The sequence below is a fragment of the Coenobita brevimanus genome, chromosome 29 (assembly GCF_032717465.1).
Source record: "Coenobita brevimanus isolate Jiangsu-jjx chromosome 29, ASM3271746v2, whole genome shotgun sequence".
In the NCBI taxonomy this organism is placed as follows: Eukaryota; Metazoa; Arthropoda; class Malacostraca; order Decapoda; family Coenobitidae; genus Coenobita; species Coenobita brevimanus.
This window is the reverse complement of record NC_136982.1, coordinates 42406763-42429428: the sequence shown is the minus strand read 5'-3', so window position 1 is coordinate 42429428 and position 22666 is coordinate 42406763. Positions and strand designations below refer to the sequence as shown.

Sequence of the window (22666 nt, the reverse complement as noted above, 5' to 3'; positions counted from 1 at the left end):
GTACTGAATCAATCACAGAACTTTATAAGCACATAATAAATGCATACTTAGCACGAAATTATAAAATCTCACCATATTTTGATGCACCTGTGACAGCTGGCCATAATTATAATACATACTATAGCTTGGATACCGCAAAAGTATCAATTTCTGCAAAAGTTTGTATACCCCGTATTTCAAATATCATCCAAAGAGTGATTGCTTGTTTTTAACTTTTTTTTTTACTGCTGCATGAAGACTATGGTCTTTACAATTAAAAATAAATAAATAAATAAATATCAAGGTACAGTACATTTTCCAAAATTTGGATAAAATCTGTGTCCCAATGACAAATGTCAATAAATATCCTGTGATTGATAATTCCTCTTTCCAATTACTGCTTCTGCTGCATGATGACTGCTGGCATTAAGGTATCTGCAACAAGAAAATAGTAATGCTGTAAATCAGGTTATCAACAGAATCTGTAAACCAATACGGACAGTAAAGCAACGTGCATTGTGTATCGGTTCGGCATTCTGACAATATGTATTGAACTGGTTCAGTCAAATGACAAAAATCCCTATTATTAAAAGAGATTCTGGGATCCTCCATTACTACAAAGTCTGAATGGTAATTCTGACTTAAATATATCTGTTGTTGAGTTTACAGTTCCCATTCTGAAGATCTGCCTCGTGATCTCTGTCCTTATCAACTACAGTACTGTACTTGTCCATCCCCCCCTCCCATATATATCAATATTAATTATGAAAAAATTGTATACTGGACATATCATTTTCAACATTTGAACTAAAGCTATTCACTCTGGATGATGGCAAGGTCACAGCAAGACAGTTGTGAACCAGTTCTCTCATGAGAGGTGTTAACAAAGGCTCCAGGGCATCATTACAGCAGCACTGCATGTGTCACTCACTATATAGCTACAATCTTCAATATGGTACATTGTTAATAAAATTAGCAAACTAGGTTTAACCCTAAGAAACACCTCTTGTATAATGAATCCTCTAATTAAAGTGGTGGATAACATGCACATAATTAGTCAAATCTTATTGTCCTGCTGGGGTTCTGCACATAAAACTTTCTTCTATTTAATTTCTTAGCAACTCAACACTGCAATGAACAACATCCACAGAATGCTTTGCCTACCAGTATACAATATTCATATAAAATAATTACAGTCTACAATGCTAGGTAAGTTTATAAGGAGAATTAAAGGTGCAAAAGGGTGAGCTGGGTGCTGGGAGTTGTGCAGCAATTATTTGGAGATTGCAATAATATCTTCTAAAATGAGACAATGACTGGAAGAAAGGTAAAACACGTTAAAGTACTGCATAATACAACATACTGTACAAGACATTGTTTATGAGGCTCACACAAAGTTAAAATTATCACTGAGGAAAAAACGGGTATTAACATTATGGAATAATAAAGCCTTAATCCCTTCAGTACAATGATCTGTTATTGCTACTACTTTTCCTACATTCAGATGATTTTACTAAGCTTAGGAAGTACATTTAACTGTGAGAATTGGTGTATAATCTTCATCAACCCCAGCTTTTCGAGAGATCCCTTCTAAAATAAATAAAAGCATTTGGAGGGAGGGGGAGAAGAAAAGTGAAATGGCTAAATTCTATGAAGCGGTAGACTGATTGTGCAGTTCATTAAATTAAGAGTAAACCTCCCTATACTGAACTAACTGAGGATGATATTGTTCAATATAAAAGTTTAAAAATAATGCTTGCGGTTTTCTGGATATATCAGACTAAAACACTATACAGAGGAGGAGGAAATATCCCAGTGTAACCAAGTGAATCTAAAACATGGTAAACAAAATTACACATACAGAAACTATGTTGGCCAAAAAAATAATACAGTATAAAAAAAAAAAAAAGTTAATGCATATCAATGAAGCCATAAAAAAAAAAGGCTAAAAATAGCAAAATATTGCTTACAAGTTACTTTTAATGGAATGAGTCTTTTAAAATACAGGAAACTTTGATATCTACAGTAATCTTCCTCGTATCCGAACTAATTTGGGAAAGGGCAGTTAGGATACTCAAGTTTCTGCATATTTGAAGTTTTACCCAAAATTATCCAGGAAAAAAAAAAAAAAGGACCCTATGCAAACTTTCACAAATCCATTATCCTTTGATTACTGTACAAAATTTAGATATAAAAACCCAAACTAATACAATAAATATGAAAAAACACAATACAGTACATTGTTTCCGTTAAGCTGACCTATTCTATATAATACAGTAATGGAAGGTAGCAGTGTTTTGCTTTCCTGATGTGTGTTCATTTGTTGAATGTAATGATGGACACTTTCTAAATCCTACTCATATCTATCCTGATTCATACAGTTCAGTAAATATGGTTGAGTTAGGTTAGGTTAGGAAAGGTTATTCTGTTTCACTACGTTAGTTTAATATTTCGGTTAGGTTAGAATACTATACTGTACATAAGGTTAGGTTGGGTTTGGCAATGTCAGATTATGGTTAATTATGGTTAGGTTAGTAACAATAATCTTGGGTAGATTTGAGTAAGTTTAATTAAGTCTTTACCATTATGCATGAGCAGGCCTACCCAGCATCAATTAGCTGTAAGAACTCATGTTTTTGTTTGTGTGTCAGTACCTTCTGAGGCCATTTTGCAGGAGTCATCAAAATAACCAAGGCCACACAAACTGGGGAAACATAAACTCAAAGATGGTAAACACAAGAACAGAGTGAATCAGACAATGGGTATTAATGTGCTTGCTGATGGGTGGTGATACAGTCTGGTGGCTCAGTGATGATGCCACCAAATCACCTGTAGGAACGAAAATGCTCGAGCTGTTTTAAAAATTTTCATGACTCATGGTGCCTAGATACGAGGTGTTCAGATACGAGGAAGTTCACTGTACCCGTAGGAGTAAGAAGTCCTGTATTGCCTCATCAGGAGTGCTGAGGTTCAGGGATATGCTACCCTGCCCAGATATAGTTGCTCTTCCCAAACCGGCGTTTCATGAACAACAAATACGGTACCAACCAACCCTCAAAATTAAACCCTCATCAACAACTTACAAAATATAATACAAAAAGGGTTTACCATACCACATACATCTATTAATAATGACATTGTATTTGCTAACTGGTGCCTATGAACACCGTAACATATAATGGCAGTACAATTTGCAAACCTGAGTTACACAGCTTAAAAAACAGCAATGAATAATGACACATTCAGACTGTCTGAAAAATCTCATACCATTCAGAATACTATACCAACATTACCCATAAAAAAAGGGAGGGGGGGGGGGATAAGGTATAATACTGTGCCTAAAATCAGCAGAAACTCCTACTGTTTTCCAAGCGGACTACTAACATCCATACCTACTGAGGATAAAGAAAGCAATATCATTCAGACATTTGCTAAAGTTACTAATATATGAATGCTCAATATGAATAATGATTAAAACAGTATAATTATGGCATCAGAACTGCACAGCCTAAACCAATAATCAGCATCTTCCCCATAAGACAATCAAGTCATTAACCCCTACTGCACTAGGGACGTAAATATACGTCCCCTTCTAAACTGCCAGCGACGTAGATCTACGTCCTGCAGCACTGAGATGTCATTGCAAGCAACCAAAGTAAAATGGAAGGTAATAGTGTATCTTGCTAACTTCAGACATTTTTCAGCTATGCTTACAACGCTGATTTAGGAGCGAGGGAGGCGAGCGACAGTCTTCATAGACTCACAGCTGCTCTGCTCTTCTCAGTAATCTGGAAGATATCAGAGGTCGAGTGGCACCAACCCGACTTGAGTCAACCAACTTTCTGGCTTTGGTGATTACTTTTATTAGTGCCAGGGAACTTATATTGATGTATTAAGCCCATTTAGCCAGAAAAAAATAGAAAACCGGCCAGTGTAAAAGGGTATCTTTTTTTTTTTTTTTTTGCCCAGCGTGGTACAAGTTAATGTCTTATCGCCTTCCACTGTCTTCCCCATCATTTTACTGTGAACTTAACCTTATTCTCAACCTCTTTGGCATTTGCTTTAGAGTGAAAAGGGTGGTCTTTGCTTTGCTTGCTTAGAGGTGACTGATTACTACTTCTGAGCGTACATAAGCTTATAACACAATGCTGGTAGCTAACACACCCACACCCACACAAAGGTGGGGGGGGGGGAGAAGACACAAACAAATGGGGGAAAAGAAAACAAGTCCTCACATAACATGGCAGATGCATTTCCAACACCTACTATTTTCAGTAAAATCAGTAAGTAAAGGGTTAGTTACAGCATGAAAGCCCATCTTCTAAATGGTTAAACAAAGACACTGTATAGATTGTAAAAATTAGTTATCATATAGAAACAGTTATTACCCTAGTCCTAGTGAAATGTAACCTGTGCTGCTACATATCTATGTAAAATAATTGTAACAGGAACAAAAAATGTGCAAGGCAGCAAGAACATAAAACTGAATGCTGTGACATGTTTCAGCCATTGTGCTTCATAAAAAATCCTGATTGCCCTATAATGAGGAAGGTGTTTGCCTTATCAAAATAATTTAAAAATATATCACTTTACTTTACAGCCAACTAACTGAACGAACGCTGACTGAGGCAATACCGCAGTTACGTTAGTAATAATAATATTATTATTATTGCAGAAACTCTAATTAAAAACCTATATTGCACATCTAAATGCACTTGGATCTCCATGCACATGGGGTTTTAAAAGATATGTGCACTGTTGCAAGCTCAGCCAATTTAGATACTAATTATTTCCATTTGTACATAAACTATATGCTATAAGCAATTATGCAATGTACTGCTTTTTTGCTTACTCGTTCATGTGTCAAGTAGAGTAAACCCTCCATTTATGCAGCCGATGTGGGGTGTAAAAACTACTGTGTAAATGGAAACGTGCACATTGTGCCATCAGAATCAAAAGCAACTGGCTAATATGAGGGGATGCTAACCCTGAATTTTCCCAGTGCCTCTATATACCCTCACCAAGCTCATCCATAAAAACACAATGTTCATAAATTAGGCTTAACAAAAGGTCAATCAACAAGAGGATAATGGTAATATGTAGCCAGCATGTTGAATTTTTATCTTCCCTTAATAGATGCTGAAGTGACAGTTGTTTTAGGAGGAGGGTTATCCGAGGCCAAGGAGCATTAAGCAGTACCTCTATCCCCTTAAGGGCCAAGTTAAGGCCTTAAAACCCTCAAGATCACTTTTTCCAGATTCATTAAAGGCTTATCTTGGTGAAGTAATCCCTCTAATATCCGAACGCCCAATATCCAAACATCCCCACTAACCAGACATAATCGTCCTGGGATCCACTATTCCCAAAATGGGCCAAAAACCGCAAAAAAATAGAAAAAAAATCTGACTTTTTTCCCTCCCGTAATTTGAAATTGCCGCGTGGCGCCGAACAGCTGTTACACCATGGTCCCTTCACCCCCTCCTTCCTCCCCCTCCCCTGTCAGGTTGCCATTTGGTATTTTTCATTACCAAGTGTGGGCCAATTTGGTAATGAAAAATTCGTTTGGTAATGAATCAGAATAATGCATTACCAAATGGATTTTTCACATGTTTGAGGATACACAGGATGGAGATGGTGGATTGTTTGCTCTCTCTGATTAATCTGCTATCCTACATAACGTGAAAATAATCAACATGGTGTTAATTATAAGGAGAGTGATTACATGTATTTCCACTTGTATACAGTAATCACTCCAATATCTGACGTAATAGAGCCATAGGTAGGTCCGGATATTGGGCTCCAGCTTATGGACTTGTACTTATGGACCCTAACTCAGAGAAACACCTATACAACTCCCTCTGGACATGCATAGCACCTATTTAAGACCCAAATCACACCAATAAGGCACATAAATGACTGAAATAAATGCAAAAGAAACATAAAATGAGAGTTTAGAAGTAGGTTCATACAATAATAAACATTCTGGTGACTGGCTCCTGGACTGGTACTTATGGACCCTAACCTAGCCTAACTCAGAAAAACACCTTCCTACTGCACATGCATAGCTCCTAACACCCTATTCACACCAATAAAGGACATTAAAGAGTGAAATGAGGTAAGTATAGCATGGAAAAAAGTACAGCATGAAACATTCTTATGTTCGGATAGTGGGGATGTTCGGATATTGGGCGTCCGGATATTAGAGTGATTACTGTATATAAATAGTGAAGAATAAATGCTAGCTTTACGAATTTGGTAATGAAAAGTTAAATTTGGTAATGAAAGTTGAGGAGATTGGTAATGTGGCCGTTGCGATCTGGCAACTCTGTTACCCCGCCATCATCAACAGTCACAGCCAAACTACAATTGAGAGCAGATGCTTATAGCAGTGCAAGCCACAGGTGCTTGTTTTTTGTGAATAAACAGTGAATAAACTGCAATACCTCGCCACTAGAACACACGGGAATTTACAGTGTTGTGCAGTGTTAAGAAATTAGAATTTAGAGTGCAGAGGATTAACTGAGGACTGCAAACTGGCGGTTCAAACCAGTCCAGGAGCCAGGGACTTGTAAGTAACCAGAATGCTTAATATTGTATAAACTCACCTCTAAAACCTCATTTTATGGTTCTTTTGCATTTATTTCAGTCTTTTATGTCCCTTATTGGTGTGATTTGGGTCTTAAATAGGTGCAACGCATGTCCAGAGGGAGTTGTATAGGTGTTTTTCTGAGTTAGGGTCCATAAGTACAAGCCCAGGAGGCTGGGGCCCAATATCCGGACAGGATCACTATCCGGACATGCCTTTGGCTCTATTACGTCGAATATTGGAGGGATTACTTAAATGTTGGTATGCCAAAATGTAATGTCAATCAGTGATTTTTCCATGTACTGTAATGGAAATGGAACTGTATCGACAGGACTGCAGCAGAGGTTCATACACCATGTAAAGTGTGTTTTGTGCAACTAAATGGTGCATAACTGGAGGGTTTAATGTACATGGATGCTCAAAATAAGTACCCTGTACAACTACTACATAATGCTGCATACATTTAGCAAAGAAATAATCATGCGTCACATTATGGTATATTTTACGCTAAACTGCTTACAACATTGCTCATTATATTTGCAAAGTGCAAAATTTTGGAGAGGTGAGGGTAAAAAAGAAAGAAAAAAAAAATCACATCTATAATTCTTCAACGAAATGTTCCAATGGTATTTCTCTCACAAGTAAGCTACAGTACTTATTTTGATATGTGATTTTTACTGAGCAACATTGGGTGTTCCAATTTTATCAAAGCAGTGCAAATGGAGATCCCCCTCCCCCCCCAAAAAAAAAGGCTGGTAAAATCTAAAACTATTTCATTCCCCCATTTTAAATTACAAACTAACCCCAAATGTAATAAATAATAAGGATAATCTCTGGAAACTGCTAACAGTCTTTGGCACACCTGTAGCTTATAAGGATTAAGTATGGTAACATTCTAAGGACTTATATACTGAGGATTTTATATTTATGGAAATAACTAATTGTCTTTGGTAAATCAGGACCTTATGACGATTAATTACGACACCAATCACTCTTATTTTATAAAAGGGTTCCATACTAGAAAATAAGGTGCTACTATATATGATTAAACCATGGGAGAAGTTCTGCTATTGCAACTTATCTGCAAATGAACATACAGTACTTTTTTTCTTATACAGCCTACATTAAAAAAAAAAAAAAAAAAAAATCACAATGTTAATAAAGATACAACCCAGGAGTAAAACAGGATGCTAAATTACGTAAAATTTTCTGAAATTTTCATTATATAAAAAAAAAAAAATACCGTACAGAAGTGTAAATGCTTTTATATAATTAAGAGGAAACTATAATACCGTACTATATGTTCACAAGGAAGAAAACATATAAAAACATTGTTGGTATGGAAAATTATTTCAGAATTAGCTAAACTCAACTAAAGGCAGATTGAAATTAATATGTTCACCATTTAGTTTATGCAATGTTTCTTCTATACATATCCATCACAAATGCACTTTTTAATACAGTACTTGGTAAAAAAAAAGGAAGTGGGAAGAGAGGATTGTCCAGCTCCTAGCTTCATCCGTCATCGAATCTACGCTGAAATTAGGTTAGGTTAGTCTTGGCTAGCATACGTTAGGTTTGCTCATTTTAACGTGGGCAATAAATAAGAAACATGAGCTAGGGAATCTCCCCATGGCTCCTTCTATCCTAAGTACATTAAAAAATCATTTGTAATGGATGATTAGAGGAGAAAGTTCTCAGAAAAAACATCAATAATGATCATATAAATTTCACTGTCTGTTAGCTGGGTGTAATTTTAAAAAAATTTACCCAGTACTGGAAAATCTTGGAGCATAATGTACGGTATATGAATTTATTATTCAAAAACAAAAAATGTTCATTATAAGCAGCACCAAATCATCCCAGCATGAATCCCATCCACTCACACTTAAGGCTTAGCTCCTGTTCTGTATCTCGGGTCACTGAACCTAACACTGAGTTGGCCTGAGAAGTTAAAAGTTTGTCGGCAGTAAAAAGGAAACCATAATACACCGATAAATATAAGAAGGGAAAAAAAATCACAGTTAAAACACTTCGGGTAATACTGGAGGAAAATGGACATCGTAAAGAAAAACTCTATACACGTACCATACAATCCTTCAACATCATACATAGCACCTGATCATGCCAGCACAAATCCTACCCGTACACACTTTGGGTTTTGCTGCTTCTTTGGTTTATGATATGTGCAGCACATGTAATGGCCTAGGTTGTGTAAAAACTTGTTGGGAATAAAACAGGAAACATCAATACACTACAAATCTAGAAGAGAAGACATCCTACATTAAAAACACAGTGAGCATGGTAAACCTTGAAGGGGAAAAAAAAAAAAAAAAAACTATAGGCTACTATCTTTAGTTATCATAAGTAGCAATGAATCGTCTTGAAGCAAATCCTATCAAATCGCACTTTGGGTTCTGCTGCTTCTTTGGTTTATGAGCTTCACACTGTAATGGCCTAAGTGGTATAAATGCTTATGAACAACTGATGCTAAAACATAGTGGACATGGAAGACCTGAGAGCAAAAAGTATGTGGGTAAAAAAAAAAACAACTATCTTCCTCACAAGTAGGATCCAATCATGCCAGCGCGAATCCTATCCAGTCGCACCTGGGGTTCCGTTGCCTCCCTGGCATACCCTAGGTCAATGAGCCTGGCACTGTAATGGCCTGGGGTCCCACAAACAATGACATTAGCCTCGTGAACATCATTATGAACAAACCCGGCTGAATGCAGCTCCTTCAGTTTTCGCATGATGTCTGCCTTCACATATTCCCTATCTGTAAAAGAGGCACCTGAACAGAACTCGAGAAATGTCTGGCCTTCGATATACTCCATTATCAAAACAGGTTCATCCCGACACACAGCATAAAGACGTGGCGCTCCACCGGCTCCAGCAACCTTCAGCAAGATTTCAGCTTCCTGCAGGAGATTGGGTGCGCCACAGGCATGCCCCGTCTTCATGCATGCCCTCTGGCCCCTGTAGGTGACTAGGGAGGCCACACCGGCAACTCCCGACCCCAAATTCTTGATAACTCTGACTTCCCGCATTAACTCCCTGTGGGTCATTACATATTCCCCCAAAACTTCACTCACACCCAGCCCTTTAAACTCCTGAGCTAATGATCCTACACTCATCTCTGATCTTCTCTCAAGGGCAAACTATTGACGTGAAATAATCGTAACAGAATAATATCGAGGTAAATAACGGGCTCCGGCTACTTGACTTACCTGTGTGATGTCCCGAACCTGAATGCTGTGTTTACAATGGAGACGCCGACATTTAAAGGGGACGTGAATATAACTACTGTTCACTAGATTATTATTTTCATGTTCTCAAATTCTGTTTCGCATCAATAAAATAATTTCGGTAAATGAAAGCAAAGCAAAAACTAGTGGTGATACGACCTGTTTTATTTTTTTTCCTATTTGGATATCTTGTTTGTGCTAAAGTAATAATATTTAACAGATAATATAATTCACATTCCTACATAAATTACATGAGTTAAAGTTTCATATTATGCTACAGAAAAATATCCAAGAAGTGAGTTAGCAGTCTGCTTAACTTTCTTTACAGTTTCATCGTTTCATTTCCTTCCCTTCCGTTTCTTCGCTGCCTTTTCTCCTTCCATTCCATTCCCTTTTCCCCCTTCTTTTCCCCTCCTTTCCTTCTCCTTTCTTTTCAGTTGATTTCCTTTCAGTGCCTTCACTGCCCTTTCCTTTCCTTTCTTTTCCCTTCCTGTCCTTTCCCTCCCTTTCCTCTCCTTTCCTTTCTTTTCATTTCCTTCCCTTCTTATAATTTCCTTCCCTTTCTGTCTCCTATTTCCTTCCTATCCCCCCTGCCTTTCCTTTCCTTTTCTTTCCTTGTTTTCATTTCCCTCTCTTTCCCTTCTTCCCTTTCCTCAAACCACTTTTTCTTCCTTTATTTGCTTTCCTTACTCCCATGTTTTTGAATTTCCCTCACCTTCCATTAATTTCTTGTTTTTTATTTCTTCGTTCGGTTTTTATTCTTTTAAATCTCGAAGTTCTGTTGGTGGAATCTTTAATAATTTCCCATTTGCTCTATTCTGGCAATTTTATTCAATATACTGTATATACGGGTTCCTAGGGCTTTTATTTTTCCTTTGCTCCCTGGGCTCTACCTCACCCCATGCTTAGGTGGAAAAAGAAGTCAGGATGATGATGATGATGATGATGATGATGATGATGAGGTTGTTGTTGATGATGGTAAAGATGGTGATAATTATCATGTTGTTGTTGTTGTTGTTGATGATGATGGTAATGATGATGACGATGATGATTATGATGATGATGATGATGATGGTGAGGGTGTTGTTATTGTTGATGATGATGATGATGATGGTGAGGGTGTTGTTATTGTTGATGATGATGATGTTAATGATGATGATGATGATGACGTTGTTGTTGTTGATGATGATGGTATTGATGATGATGATGATGATGATGGTGAGGTTGTTGTTATTATTGACGATGATGATGTTAATGATGATGATGATGATGACGTTGTTGTTGTTGATGATGGTAATGATGATGATGATGATGATGATGATGACGTTGTTGCCAATGATTCGTGATGGCGACGACGATGATACGTCATTGTTGATGCTGATGATGATGACGTTGTTGTTGAAGATGATGTAAAAAATGACCTCCGTAGTGAATGGGTTAGATACAATCATAATGGCTCATTATATGAAAGACCAGTTGATAGATATGATGATGATGATGATGATGATGACATTGTTACTGAATACATATTGCTGAGACATTATGTTTATCTAGGGACGAGGTCATAGAGTGTGACCTCAGGGATAAGCGACTGAATAGGGAGGCTGCCAGAGATCGAGCAATGTGGAGGGCTATTAGGTGACCAAGGCTGACAGATACAAGCATGCTGGAACTCTAAACGATACGGTACGAATGAATTGCAAACCCAGTGGACTGCAGGCTGAAAATTCCCCTTATGCAGAAGGAGTGAGTTGAGGGACGGTGGAGCCAGGGATGCAATTAGGGAAAGAAATAAAAAGGTTTCAGATTTCTTAAAATAGAATAGAAATTTCATGGTATGGCAATGATAAACATCCATAATACATTTTCAGTTACTCATTCTACACCGTAATATATTTGAAACTGAATTAATACCAGAACACCACATTCGGCACTGAAACTAAACTATACGTGATACCATAATGTGTTTTGGAAATACTGGAATTTTATATAACCTCACCAGGGTGCCTTCCGGAGCCAGCACACCGTTCCCTACCTGTTCCTGGGGAGTAAGTCACATTTTAAAGAAGTAATTCATTTAAAAAGTAACACACATTTTAAAAGAGCACAGTATATATAACATGAACTCCTGTTGGTCCTCTGCATCTTCGTCTGTCTTCTTATTATGGATAAATAATAAATACTCATTAACATCAGAATAAAGGGTGATTTATCTAATTCAATTCAAGCTGGGCGTAGACTTATAATAATTTTTAAAAAGACGGGTGTAAGAAAAGCTTGAGTTTCACCATCTTCCTCTTCATTTTCAGAAATTTGTTCCTGTACTCCTCTGTTCCTCATTATCTTTCAGTGTACTAGTTCCAGCTACGCTATTTAATATAATCTCTCTCTCTCTCTCTCTCTCTCTCTCTCTCTCTCTCTGACTGCTTTTTCCGAGATTTTTTTTTTTTTCCAAACGTGAGATTAATTCCAAAGATCCTGACAAATTTTTCAAAAGCTGGCATTATCACCACCCTCCCACACCCATTTCCACCCCACTCACCCTGTCCTCCCACCCCCACCATTCCTCTGCAACCACGACATGAGGACACACACCCATCCACCCACACACACACACACACACACACACACACACACACACACACTCCTCTAAAGCCACCTGTGATGCCAGCGGGGAAAACCTGTTATTTTTAGGAAGTGCTTCATACTTCTCTCAAGGCCAGTAAATAATTTTCAAGGGAGGGAAGTTACTTAATGATTACGATACATGGAAATCTCTCTCTCTCTCTCTCTCTCTCTCTCTCGCTTTCTCTGACCCTTCCAGTTTCCCTCCACCGGTTTGTTTACTTTTTGCAAGCGTTCCACATGGGGGCCACGTGGTTGTGTTTACCTTTTTGTGTTTACGTTTTTGTGGGTCTAGGAAATGTCTGCAGTCACGCCCACACCCGTACGTGGAATGATCTGGCGAAATTTGAAGGAGAATGAAACGTCCTTACCTTATTCAAAACTAATCTTAATATATTTTTTTGTCTTCCTTGGCTTACCCAATCAAATTAACTTAATGTAACTAGACTTAATTTCGCCTAATCCACCCCGGCCTAACATAATCTAACTTAAGCTAACTTACCCTGGTTTGGTTTATCCTTATCTTACCTAATCTAACCTAACCAACCCATTTCAACAGGAACAAATCAGCTTCTCTTAACCAAACCTAACCAAAATTAACCTAACCCGACCTGAGTTACCCCAATTCAACTTAGTTTATCCTGATCAGACGTCATTTTTAACCTAATCTAACCCAGTTTAACCTACCAGAGTTTAACGAAATCTAACTTGATCTAAGCCTGGCTAACCTAACCCAGTCTAACCCAAATTAACTAAAAATAACTTGATTTGCCCCAACCCAACCCAGCCCAACCCACCCTAACCAAACCCAGCTCGACCCAGCCTCACCTAACCTAACTGAACCTAACCTGATTCAACCTAACCTACCCTAGCCTGACCCTGACTTTCCGTGACCTTGCCTGACCTCAGCAGCCTCCACCTTGGACGTGAAAGCCGCCTGGTGGTGCAACTTTGTACCAGAACGGAATTTTCCTGGAGCTGCCTCTTGACATTGGTCCAGGAACGGGTTATCAGCCCTCTTTAATTCTCTCTCCCTCCCTCTCTCTCTCTCTCTCTCTCTCTCTCATACACAAGATCACCAGGACACATTTACACAGCCAAAAATCCACACAAATAATATATAAGAAAATAAACACAATGCAAATTACAAAACAATATTTATTTAACAGAGTGATTAAGTTCACAAAAAGATTATAAATGTTTTCTTACCTAAAATAAAAAAATGATATAAATAAATCTATCTCTTTGAAATCATGAACAGTAATTAACAGTAGCATTAGTGTGTGTGTGTGTGTGTGTGTGTGTGTGTGTGTGTGTGTGTGTGTGTGTGTGTGTGTGTGTGTGTGTGTGTGTTTTCTTTAATACTGAGGTCATGAAGTGTTCTCTGTCATATGCTTTGTTCTTCAGGTGTTATTATGTTCATTGCGGGAGACACCTATGTGAACTCAGGTAGACAGGTGTGTTATTTCTGCCAGTCTTTTCTTCATTCTAACTACTTGCTAATGATTATCAAGGTAGTTAGGGTGAGCATAGTTATCTTTCTGCCATCCCTGACCCTAATTTGTCCTCCTCGGTAGTTAGGGAGAGCATACGTAACTATCTGCCGTGTCGGATGGGCTGACCCCCGTAAGGTAGTGTCGGGTGAACTGGTTTAACCTTGCCAGCATCACCTTCCCGTCCCCCTCGCGGTAGTACGGCTCTCCCCTCATCCACCTGGGGGTCATCAGGGGTCAAATAAGGTTACGTAGAGGTCAAGGGGTAATCACAGGTCATCAGGGGTCAGGGCGAGTCAAAGGGGAAATGCAGGTCTACGGGAATACAGATTAGCATGGGTCAGCACGGGTCACCACAGGTCATCATGAGTCAACACAGGTCAATATGGATCAACACAGGTCAGCACGGGTCAATATGGATCAACACAGTTCAGTATAGGTCATAACATGTCAACATAGGTCAACAATTGTTAGTAAGGGTCAAAGACTGACTTAATGCCAGTAGGACTGGACTTACATGAATTGTTACTTACACATGAGACTTCAGACTAAATACTTACATAACCTGATACTTACATGCGAGAGACATACATACGTGACCTGATACTTACATGTGAGAGACGTACACACATGACCTGATACTTACATGCAAGAGACGTACACACATGACCTGATACTTACATGTGAGAGACGTACACACATGACCTGATACTTACATGTGAGAGACGTACACACATGACCTGATACTTACATGCAAGAGACGTACACACACGACCTGATACTTACATGTGAGACTCAAGGCTGATTTTTTGCCCGTCAAGCCAGTGCCATCCTGTGGGCCTCTCCTCCGCCCCCACCCATATCCCGTGAGCCTCCAGACCTGTGGAGGAGAGGCAGGTGTAGTCAGGTGTGTACGAGAGAGGCAGGTGTAGTCAGGTGTGTACGGGAGAGGCAGGTGTAGTCAGGTGAATATGGGGAGAGGCATGTGTAGTCAGGTGAATATGGGGAGAGGCAGGTGTGGCCAGGTGTGTACGGGAGAGGCAGGTGTGGTCAGGTGTGTATGGGAGAGTCAGATGTGGTCAGGTGTGAATGGGAGAGGCAGGTATGGTCATCCACTCATCCACTCATTCATCCACCTATCCACTCATCCACAGTCTCCCTTACGTTCTCAGTGCCTTTACCCATCCACCCACACACCCATCCATCTACCCATTCATCCACCCATCCACTGTCGCCTTCACCTGTTTTGTGTACCCACCCACCCACCCATCCACTCATCCACCCATCCATCCACTCATCCACTCATCCACCCACTCATCCACCCATCCACTGTCGGCTTCACCTGTTTTGTGTACGCATCCACCCACCCATGCACTCATCCACCCATCCACCCATCCATCCACTCATCCACCCACTCATCCACCCATCGACCACTCATCCACTTATCCGCCCATCCACTGTCGCCCTTACCTGTTTTATGTACGCTTCCACCCACCCACTCATCCACCCATCCACTCATCCACTCATCCACAGTCCCTCACCTTCCGTATGTATCCATCCTGTGAGGTGGACGAGATGATCAACCTCGGGCAAGACAGCCAGGTCAGCGCCAATCTCCCTGCACCTGTCTCTCGCTTGGCTCCAGGTGGTTCGGGTGCCTGTGATCAGCTTCAGGCACACCCCGTTAAGCACCACGAAATCGCTGGGGCAGGACTGGGCTGAAGGGAGGATGATGGGATAAAAAAACACAAAAAAAAACACGAATAAACACAATAAATAATCTCTGTGCAAGGACTAGCTAAAGAGAAAAACACATAGGCCTAAACAGTACCTATCCAGTTCTTCCCTGTCCCCCTGAGAGAATAGGGCGACTTCATCCTGCAGTCCACAGAGTTTTACTACAAGAACAAGAACAAGAACAATAACACCACCACCAATACCAACAATAACAGCTAGGAGGTTGTTAAATAAGGAGGCTATTACAACCCTTCCATGTCTTCTTCTTATTGTGGATTATTTAAACAACATCTCACTAAGCTCCACCACAGTTTAGACACAAAATAAAAGATAATAATGACTGCAGCCGTACATGCATTGAAACACACACACACACACACACACACACACACACACACACACACACACACACACACACACACACACACACACACACACACAGTACATGGTTACGTAGAGATCACACATAGCTTGGAGGTTCGGGTCAAGCCTTGGTATCAGCATAAGAAAATAATATACGTTCACAGAAGACAGTGTACAATATCAGAAAGGTGTGTGTGTGTATGTGTGTGTGTGTGTGTGTACTTACCTGAGGCGGGTGGTAGAGCCAGTACCGCCACCAAGACAGCCACCAGAGCACTCACAGTCACAGCCACCCTCGCCATCTTGGTCCCAGTCAGTCTCCTTGCCTTGCTATGCCTCTCTCTCTCTTAAATACATCCTCCACTCCCCCTCCCATCCCCCCCCACCTTCTAAAACCCCACCTCCCCGCCTCCTAGCCCCCTCATCCCCCCTCTTAACCCACATTCCCCCACTCCACCACCCCACCACACCGGGCATTCTTGGAAATTCTTATCATCGGGACTTACCACACCTAGAAACCAAGATATTTACGTCCTCTGTCTGTCTGTTTAATTAACCTGTGTATCTGTCTGGTTATGTATGTGTGTATGTATGTGTGTATGTGTGCGTATGTATGTTTGTTTGTATCTGTTTTGCTTTATCTATTAGTCTAACTGCCTGTCTATTTATATCTATTTCTGTATATACAGCTATAAATGTATGTATCTGTCTTGTTATCTTTTTTTCTTTCTTTCAACCTCCCTCCCTCCCCCTCTCCTTCTCTCTCTCTTTCTCTCTCTACCGTCATTGATCTATCTTTCTGTCTATCTATCTATCTATCTACCTATCACGTACGACACCCACAACACAAGGGCTAGACTGACGTAACACCTTTCAACACTAATTTCGTAAACCTGATTAGTTTTTATTTTGGGGGGAAGCACAGGAGAGGTAGGAAAAATTACATATTCCGAGGTCTATTTTGGGTGTGTGTATGTCTAGCTATGTCTGAAGAGGGTCCAAGTAGGGCTGAAATTGTCTTATATTGCCTATGCACAGTATTTACACAGATAATGATGATGATGATGAACAGGAAGAAGGAGACTAAGAAGACGAGGGTGGTGATGATGATAATGGTGATGATGATGAAGAGGAAGATGGTCCTGATAATAATAATGATAATAATAATAAAAATAAAATAATAATAGTAATAATAATAATAATAATAATGATGATGAGGAGGAGGAGGATAATGATGATGATGAAAATAATAATAATATTAATTGTAATAATAATAATAGTAGTAATAATGATAATAATTATATCAGTTATGGTAATAAGAATAACAATAAGAATAGTAAAAATAATGAAAATAATAATAATAATAATAATAATAATAATAATAATAATAGTAATAATAATAATAATAAATCTTTTAATCATAAGAATTTTCCTTAAATCTGTGTCCTGGTTTTCTGCCGCTGGTAAATTCATATATATATTTTTTGTTTTTTGTTTTTTTAAATTCTCAAAAGTAGCTGGTGCAATGAAGGCCTTGATAAGAAACAGAGGCTTGAGTGTTGCAGCTGCGGGAGGCTTACATGAAGGAGTGTTAGTGCCAACGTTAACATATTGAATTATGGATGTGAGACTATGGTGTGGCATGAAAATGAAAAGTCAAGAGTAGGAGCAGTGGAGACGGGAGTGCTGAGGAATGTATGTGGAGTACAGAGGGTGGACAGGATACGAAATACTGTAATGTGATTCGTGAAAGATGTGGAGTGAGGAAGTTGGTGGACACGAGAATCGAAGAGAGTGTACTGAGATGGTATGGTCATGTGGAAAGAATGGATAACAATAGAGTGGTGAAAAAGGTATATCTGAGCGAATTCAAAGGAGGGAGGAGGCTAGGTAGGCCAAGGAGAAGGTGGAGAGATATGGTGGATGAGTGTGTGAGGAAGAGAGGTTTGGAAGTCGGTGAGGCTAGGGAACTGACAAGAGATCGAGCTGGCTGGATGAATGTTGTGAGGAGAAGTACATGATCAGGGGTATGGCACCGCTTATTAACGTGGCACAGTCAGGACTGACTCTATCGGATACATTTATGTGAAGTTACAGAACGTGGTGAATGATTTTGACGTATCCGATAGAGCCAGGATTCCGGGGGCTTGAATGATGAGTGAATGGAAGCGCGGCCCATTGGATTGGGCAAATTTGGGCTGTCTGGACATTTCTACTCTTCACCCTGCCCTAGGATGGGAAAGGAGATACGGATGATGATGATGAATGATGATGATGATGATAAAATTCCCATTCTCCCTCTCCTTCTCTCTCTCCCTCTCCCACCTTATCTCTCTCTCTCTCTCTCTCTGATTTTTACATCCTCTTTCTCGGTCTATATGTCTGTCTGTCTCTGTCTGTCTCTCTTTCTTTGACTTTTTCTGTGTCTGTTTGTCTGTCTGTCTGCCTGCCTTTTTGTCTGTACGTCTGTCTGTCTGTCTGTCTGTCTGTCTCTCTCTCTCTCTCTCTCTCTTTCTTTCTCTCCTCTCTCACCCTACATAACTAAACCTCTCATCCACACGTGAACCAGTTACCTGTCTAGTGAGTTTTTACCTGCTCTTGTGCCAGGGGACTCTCCTTCTCTCTCTCTCTCTCTCTCTCTCTCTCTCTCTCTCTCTCTCTCTCTCTCTCTCTCTCTCTCTCTCTCTCTCTCTCAGCACCCTTCAGTTTACTCCTCCCTTTCTTCCCTCTCCCCACGCCTCCTGAAAGCCTCCCTCCTCCTACTTCTCCTCCTCCTCCTCCTCCTCCTCTTCCTCCTCCTCCTCAAGCAAAAACAAGTGAATAAAAAAAACTGGAGAGAGAGAGATAGAGATAGAGATAGAGAGAGAGAGAGGAGAACGAGGATATAAACAGGTCCTGATACCCTTTCGTCTCACTCTCTCCTCAGCTCACCTTGGCTCACCACCTAAGCTCACTCCAGTCCATTTCAGAGGATCCCAGAGCTGAGGAAAATAGTGTGCCGCGAGTCAGAAGAGGCGTCATCGTAGTGAAGGGGCGCAGCGTCTCCAAGGAACCCCACAGGAACGAAGAAAAGTCAAGATGAGGGTGTTGCTCCTGACGCCATCTTTGTTTGTGGTGCTGGGGGTGGTGATGGTGCTGCCCTCTGTCATGGCTACCGGAAGTAAGTATTTTTTTTTAGATCGTGGTGCTGATGAGGAGCCTTCGCGTGGTGGCTCTGCGCAGTTGCGGCGTCCATCACGGAGCCAAACTTCCTCCTATTTCCCTGACTAGGCGCTGTCTACCACAAGGGGGCGCCGGATCCCTAAACGGGGTATTTACTGTACTGTACCTGTAGGACGGCCCCACAGAACCAGTTGCTTACATGCGGTTGACGGGATTTCTCGCCCAGACAGACAATGGTTAAGTAGCAACAGTAACAACCGTAATGTTACTCTAGACATTCATTTTAGCTGGTAGACTTGCACCTGATGATGATGATGATAATGACGATGATGATAATGATGATGATGAATGAAGTGAATATAATGTTGCTGCTATTGATATGAATGAATAAGATGAAGATAATAAGAATGAAAATGACGATGACGATAATGAATGTAACAGTGACGACGATGACGATACTGACGATCATGAAAATAACAAAGATGACGATAACAACACCAGTACTAACCCTACCACCATCGACAGTACCAACCCTCTCCATCACGCTGCCCTCCCCCCAGAGTGCCGCCCCCCCTTCGTCACCATCCTGCTCCGGTACTGCCTTCACGTAGGGATCTCGCACCCGCTCGACGGCCCTGGGACTGCGGTGACGTGGGAGCAGGCGAGGCAGAAGTGTAAGAGTTTGGGCAGCGATCTTGCCTACATCAAGGACACGAACGTACTGCAGGCCGTATCGGAGTACCTTGATGCGACCTTTGTGCGTAAGTATGGACGGGGGGGTTAGTGTTCTTCTTGGTTCTCTTGTCCTTGGTCGTGTTCTTGGCCTTGGTCTTCCTCGTCTTCTTCTGCTTCTTGTTCCTCTTCTTCGTCATCATCCTCTTCTCACTGTTTCTACTGCTATTACTACTACTACTACTACTACTACTATAATAATAATAATAATAATAATAATAATAATAATAATAATAATAATAATAGTAGTAGTAGTAGTAATAATGATAATAATAATAATAATAATGATGATAATAATAATAATAATAATAATAATAATAATAATAAAGAAAAAGAATGAAAAGTGCAGTCAAATCTATTACCTCTTTAATAAGGACTGGTGTTAAGAGAGAGAGAGAGAGAGAGAGAGAGAGAGAGAGAGAGAGAGAAATTTATAACCCTCTTCCCGTTTTCTTTGTTTCAGCGGAGACTAAAGCCGGCTACATTTATTGGGTAGGAGGCAGGGGACACGGAACGAGCTGGTCTTGGGTTAACGGAGAGCCTCTATCTACCACCTCCCACCTGTAAGTCAGATAGATAGATAGATAGATAGATAGAGTCCTTTTCTTAATATCTTCGTTGCTCAAGAGGGACTCCTTCACGTGGTGGCACTTTTGTAACCAAACAGTATGGTCATTAACTCCTTCCTCACTTGTCCTTTCCTCCCCTTCCCTCCTCCTTTCCTCCCCTTCCCTTCTCCTTTCTCTGCCCCTCATTCCATCCCCATTCTCCTCTTTCCCACTCATATTTTCCCTCCTCATCTTTCTCCCTCTCATTCTCTTCTCTCTACCTTTCATTCCCTCATCATTCTCTTCTTTCCTCACTCTTCCTTTCCGTCCTTCTCCCCATTTCCCTTCCCTCCCTACCCTTGTCTCCTTACCCTTCATTCCCTCCTCTTCCACTACCCTTCACCTTTTACTTACCTATTTCTTCAGCAGGGGATGTCAGTGAGCAGTTTGGAAAATAAATCGCTAAGGAAGAGGTGTTAGGGAGCTTACCCGACGAGAATACGAACCTGGGACTTGGCCAATTATCTCTCCTGCCTATTGAGACTCTCGTGCAGTCGGTAGGCAATTAATTAACCCCTTCTTCTTCGCCTTCTTCAGATGGACCCCTACTCGTCCTGACCCTGCCCAAACCACCACCCACTACACCATTCTCGTCCCGGCGGATCAGGCTCACGGGCGAAGGACTTTATATGACTACTCGGCCACATCTGTCGGTCCTGCCTACCTCTGCGGCCTCTCCTAGGGCGAGAAGGACGAGTGGAGGACGAATGGAGGACGAGGAGGGGGAGAGAAAAGAGAAAGAGCCGAATGGTTGAGGTGAGACGAAGTGGTGGGTTAGCGGAGGAGAAGAAGAAGGAGGAGGAGGAGGAGGAAGCTGAAGAAGAGAAGAAGAAGAAGGAAGAGAGAGAGAGAGAGAGAGAGAGAGAGAGAGAGAGAGAATGTATGACAAGTGAAAAATAAAATAATGCTTGACTTTTGTTCGTTTTATTCATTTTTCAACAATTATACATTTTTTTTTTCACGGAAGGGCCCCACAAAATCAAGAATGTTCTGTATTCCCCTCTAATGGTCTTTCGGTATATTGTGCTGGAGAGAGAGGCCTTCACGTGGTGGCACCGATATCACTGGGCGGCTCCACTGCCTCTCTCAGCTCAAAAAGAAGTTGGTGGACTGTAAGAGGAGGACATTTTCAGCCTGCAGTCCACGGGGTTCACGCTGAGATAAACCTGGGGCTATTACTGCTACTACTACTACTACTGCTTCTACAACAACTACTACTACTGCTACTACAACAACAACTACTACTACTACTACTACGACTACTACTAATTTCTGATATACTCTTTTCACCTTCACTTGGCCCAGACTTTCGTCCACTGGCAGCTTATTATGATGCAATTCAGTTTCAGAAAAAGAAAAAAAAAACAATGCTGTGGCTTTAGACCCTTTCGATAGCACTTCTTCGTGACTAGCATAATATTTTAATGCCAATCTATGGATACAAATCAGCAATAAAAACGCACAGAGAACAATTTTTAGGCCAAGTTAAAGTGACAGACGTATAGAAGCGACACTTTATATTAGGCGCTGACGAGGAGCCTGCGCGTGGTGGCAATGTGTATCTTGGGTGGAGTGAAGCAGCTGCGGCGTTCACCCAGGAGACAAACTTACTAATGTTTTCCTGCACCTCGCCGTGGGAAGGACCCTGGTTCGATCCTGATGAGGTGCTGGCTACCACAAGGGGGCACCGGATTCCTGTACTGTGTATGTATTGTGTGTACCTGTAAGACGGCCCCACAGAACCAGTTGCTTACCTGTGGTCGACGGGTGTGCTCGACCAGTCAGACCGCAGCTAAACAACAACAACAACAACAACAATTTTATAACCACGACACTAGCAATTTTAGGCCAAGCGAAACTAAAAGGAGTAAAGATACGATACTTTATTAGGCAAAGTTACATCATTGAAATTTTAGATCAAGTCAAAGGAACATAGATACGATACATTATAGAGATTTTAGGCCAAGTTACGGTACAAGTAGCGTAGTTAGGACACTTCATTAACTACTCCCTCCCTCCATCACCCCCTCTCGTCCACTAGGCAAGTCGGTCCTCGCAGATGTAGCAAGAAAGGGAGTCATTTTCTTCCTTGTCCAGCACCAACAGAGCGCCGGTCGAGGTGGGGGCGAGGCA

General features: G+C 40.8%; 4 protein-coding genes across 4 annotated transcripts in view; 1 reads left to right on the top strand and 3 right to left on the bottom strand.

Moving 5' to 3' along the window:
* Positions 1–9126: 9126 nt before the first annotated feature.
* LOC145395028 (cell division cycle 7-related protein kinase-like) lies at positions 9127–9702 on the bottom strand. Its single transcript, XM_080268772.1, has one exon. It carries the CDS (start codon positions 9700–9702, stop codon positions 9127–9129), a length of 576 nt encoding a protein of 191 aa, XP_080124898.1.
* A 4038-nt stretch (positions 9703–13740) lies between these two features.
* LOC145394954 (C-type lectin lectoxin-Enh6-like) lies at positions 13741–16338 on the bottom strand. Its single transcript, XM_080268703.1, has 4 exons — positions 16258–16338; positions 15473–15649; positions 14718–14811; positions 13741–14151 (listed from the first exon to the last, which is right to left on the bottom strand). The coding sequence occupies exons 1-4, from the start codon at positions 16331–16333 to the stop codon at positions 14016–14018; spliced, it is 483 nt and encodes a 160-aa protein (XP_080124829.1). The 5' UTR covers positions 16334–16338; the 3' UTR covers positions 13741–14015.
* Positions 16339–18968: 2630 nt separating this feature from the next.
* Positions 18969–21365, top strand: LOC145394953 (uncharacterized). Its single transcript, XM_080268702.1, has 4 exons — positions 18969–19191; positions 19754–19954; positions 20389–20488; positions 21071–21365. The coding sequence occupies exons 1-4, from the start codon at positions 19110–19112 to the stop codon at positions 21213–21215; spliced, it is 528 nt and encodes a 175-aa protein (XP_080124828.1). The 5' UTR covers positions 18969–19109; the 3' UTR covers positions 21216–21365.
* A 1060-nt stretch (positions 21366–22425) lies between these two features.
* Positions 22426–22666, bottom strand: part of LOC145394952 (uncharacterized) — a 2769-nt gene continuing 2528 nt past the window's right edge. Inside the window, exon 4 of the mRNA XM_080268700.1 lies at positions 22426–22666. This exon is cut by the window's right edge and continues 46 nt beyond it. Coding sequence (XP_080124826.1) covers positions 22571–22666 — 96 coding nt within the window. The 3' untranslated portion in view covers positions 22426–22570.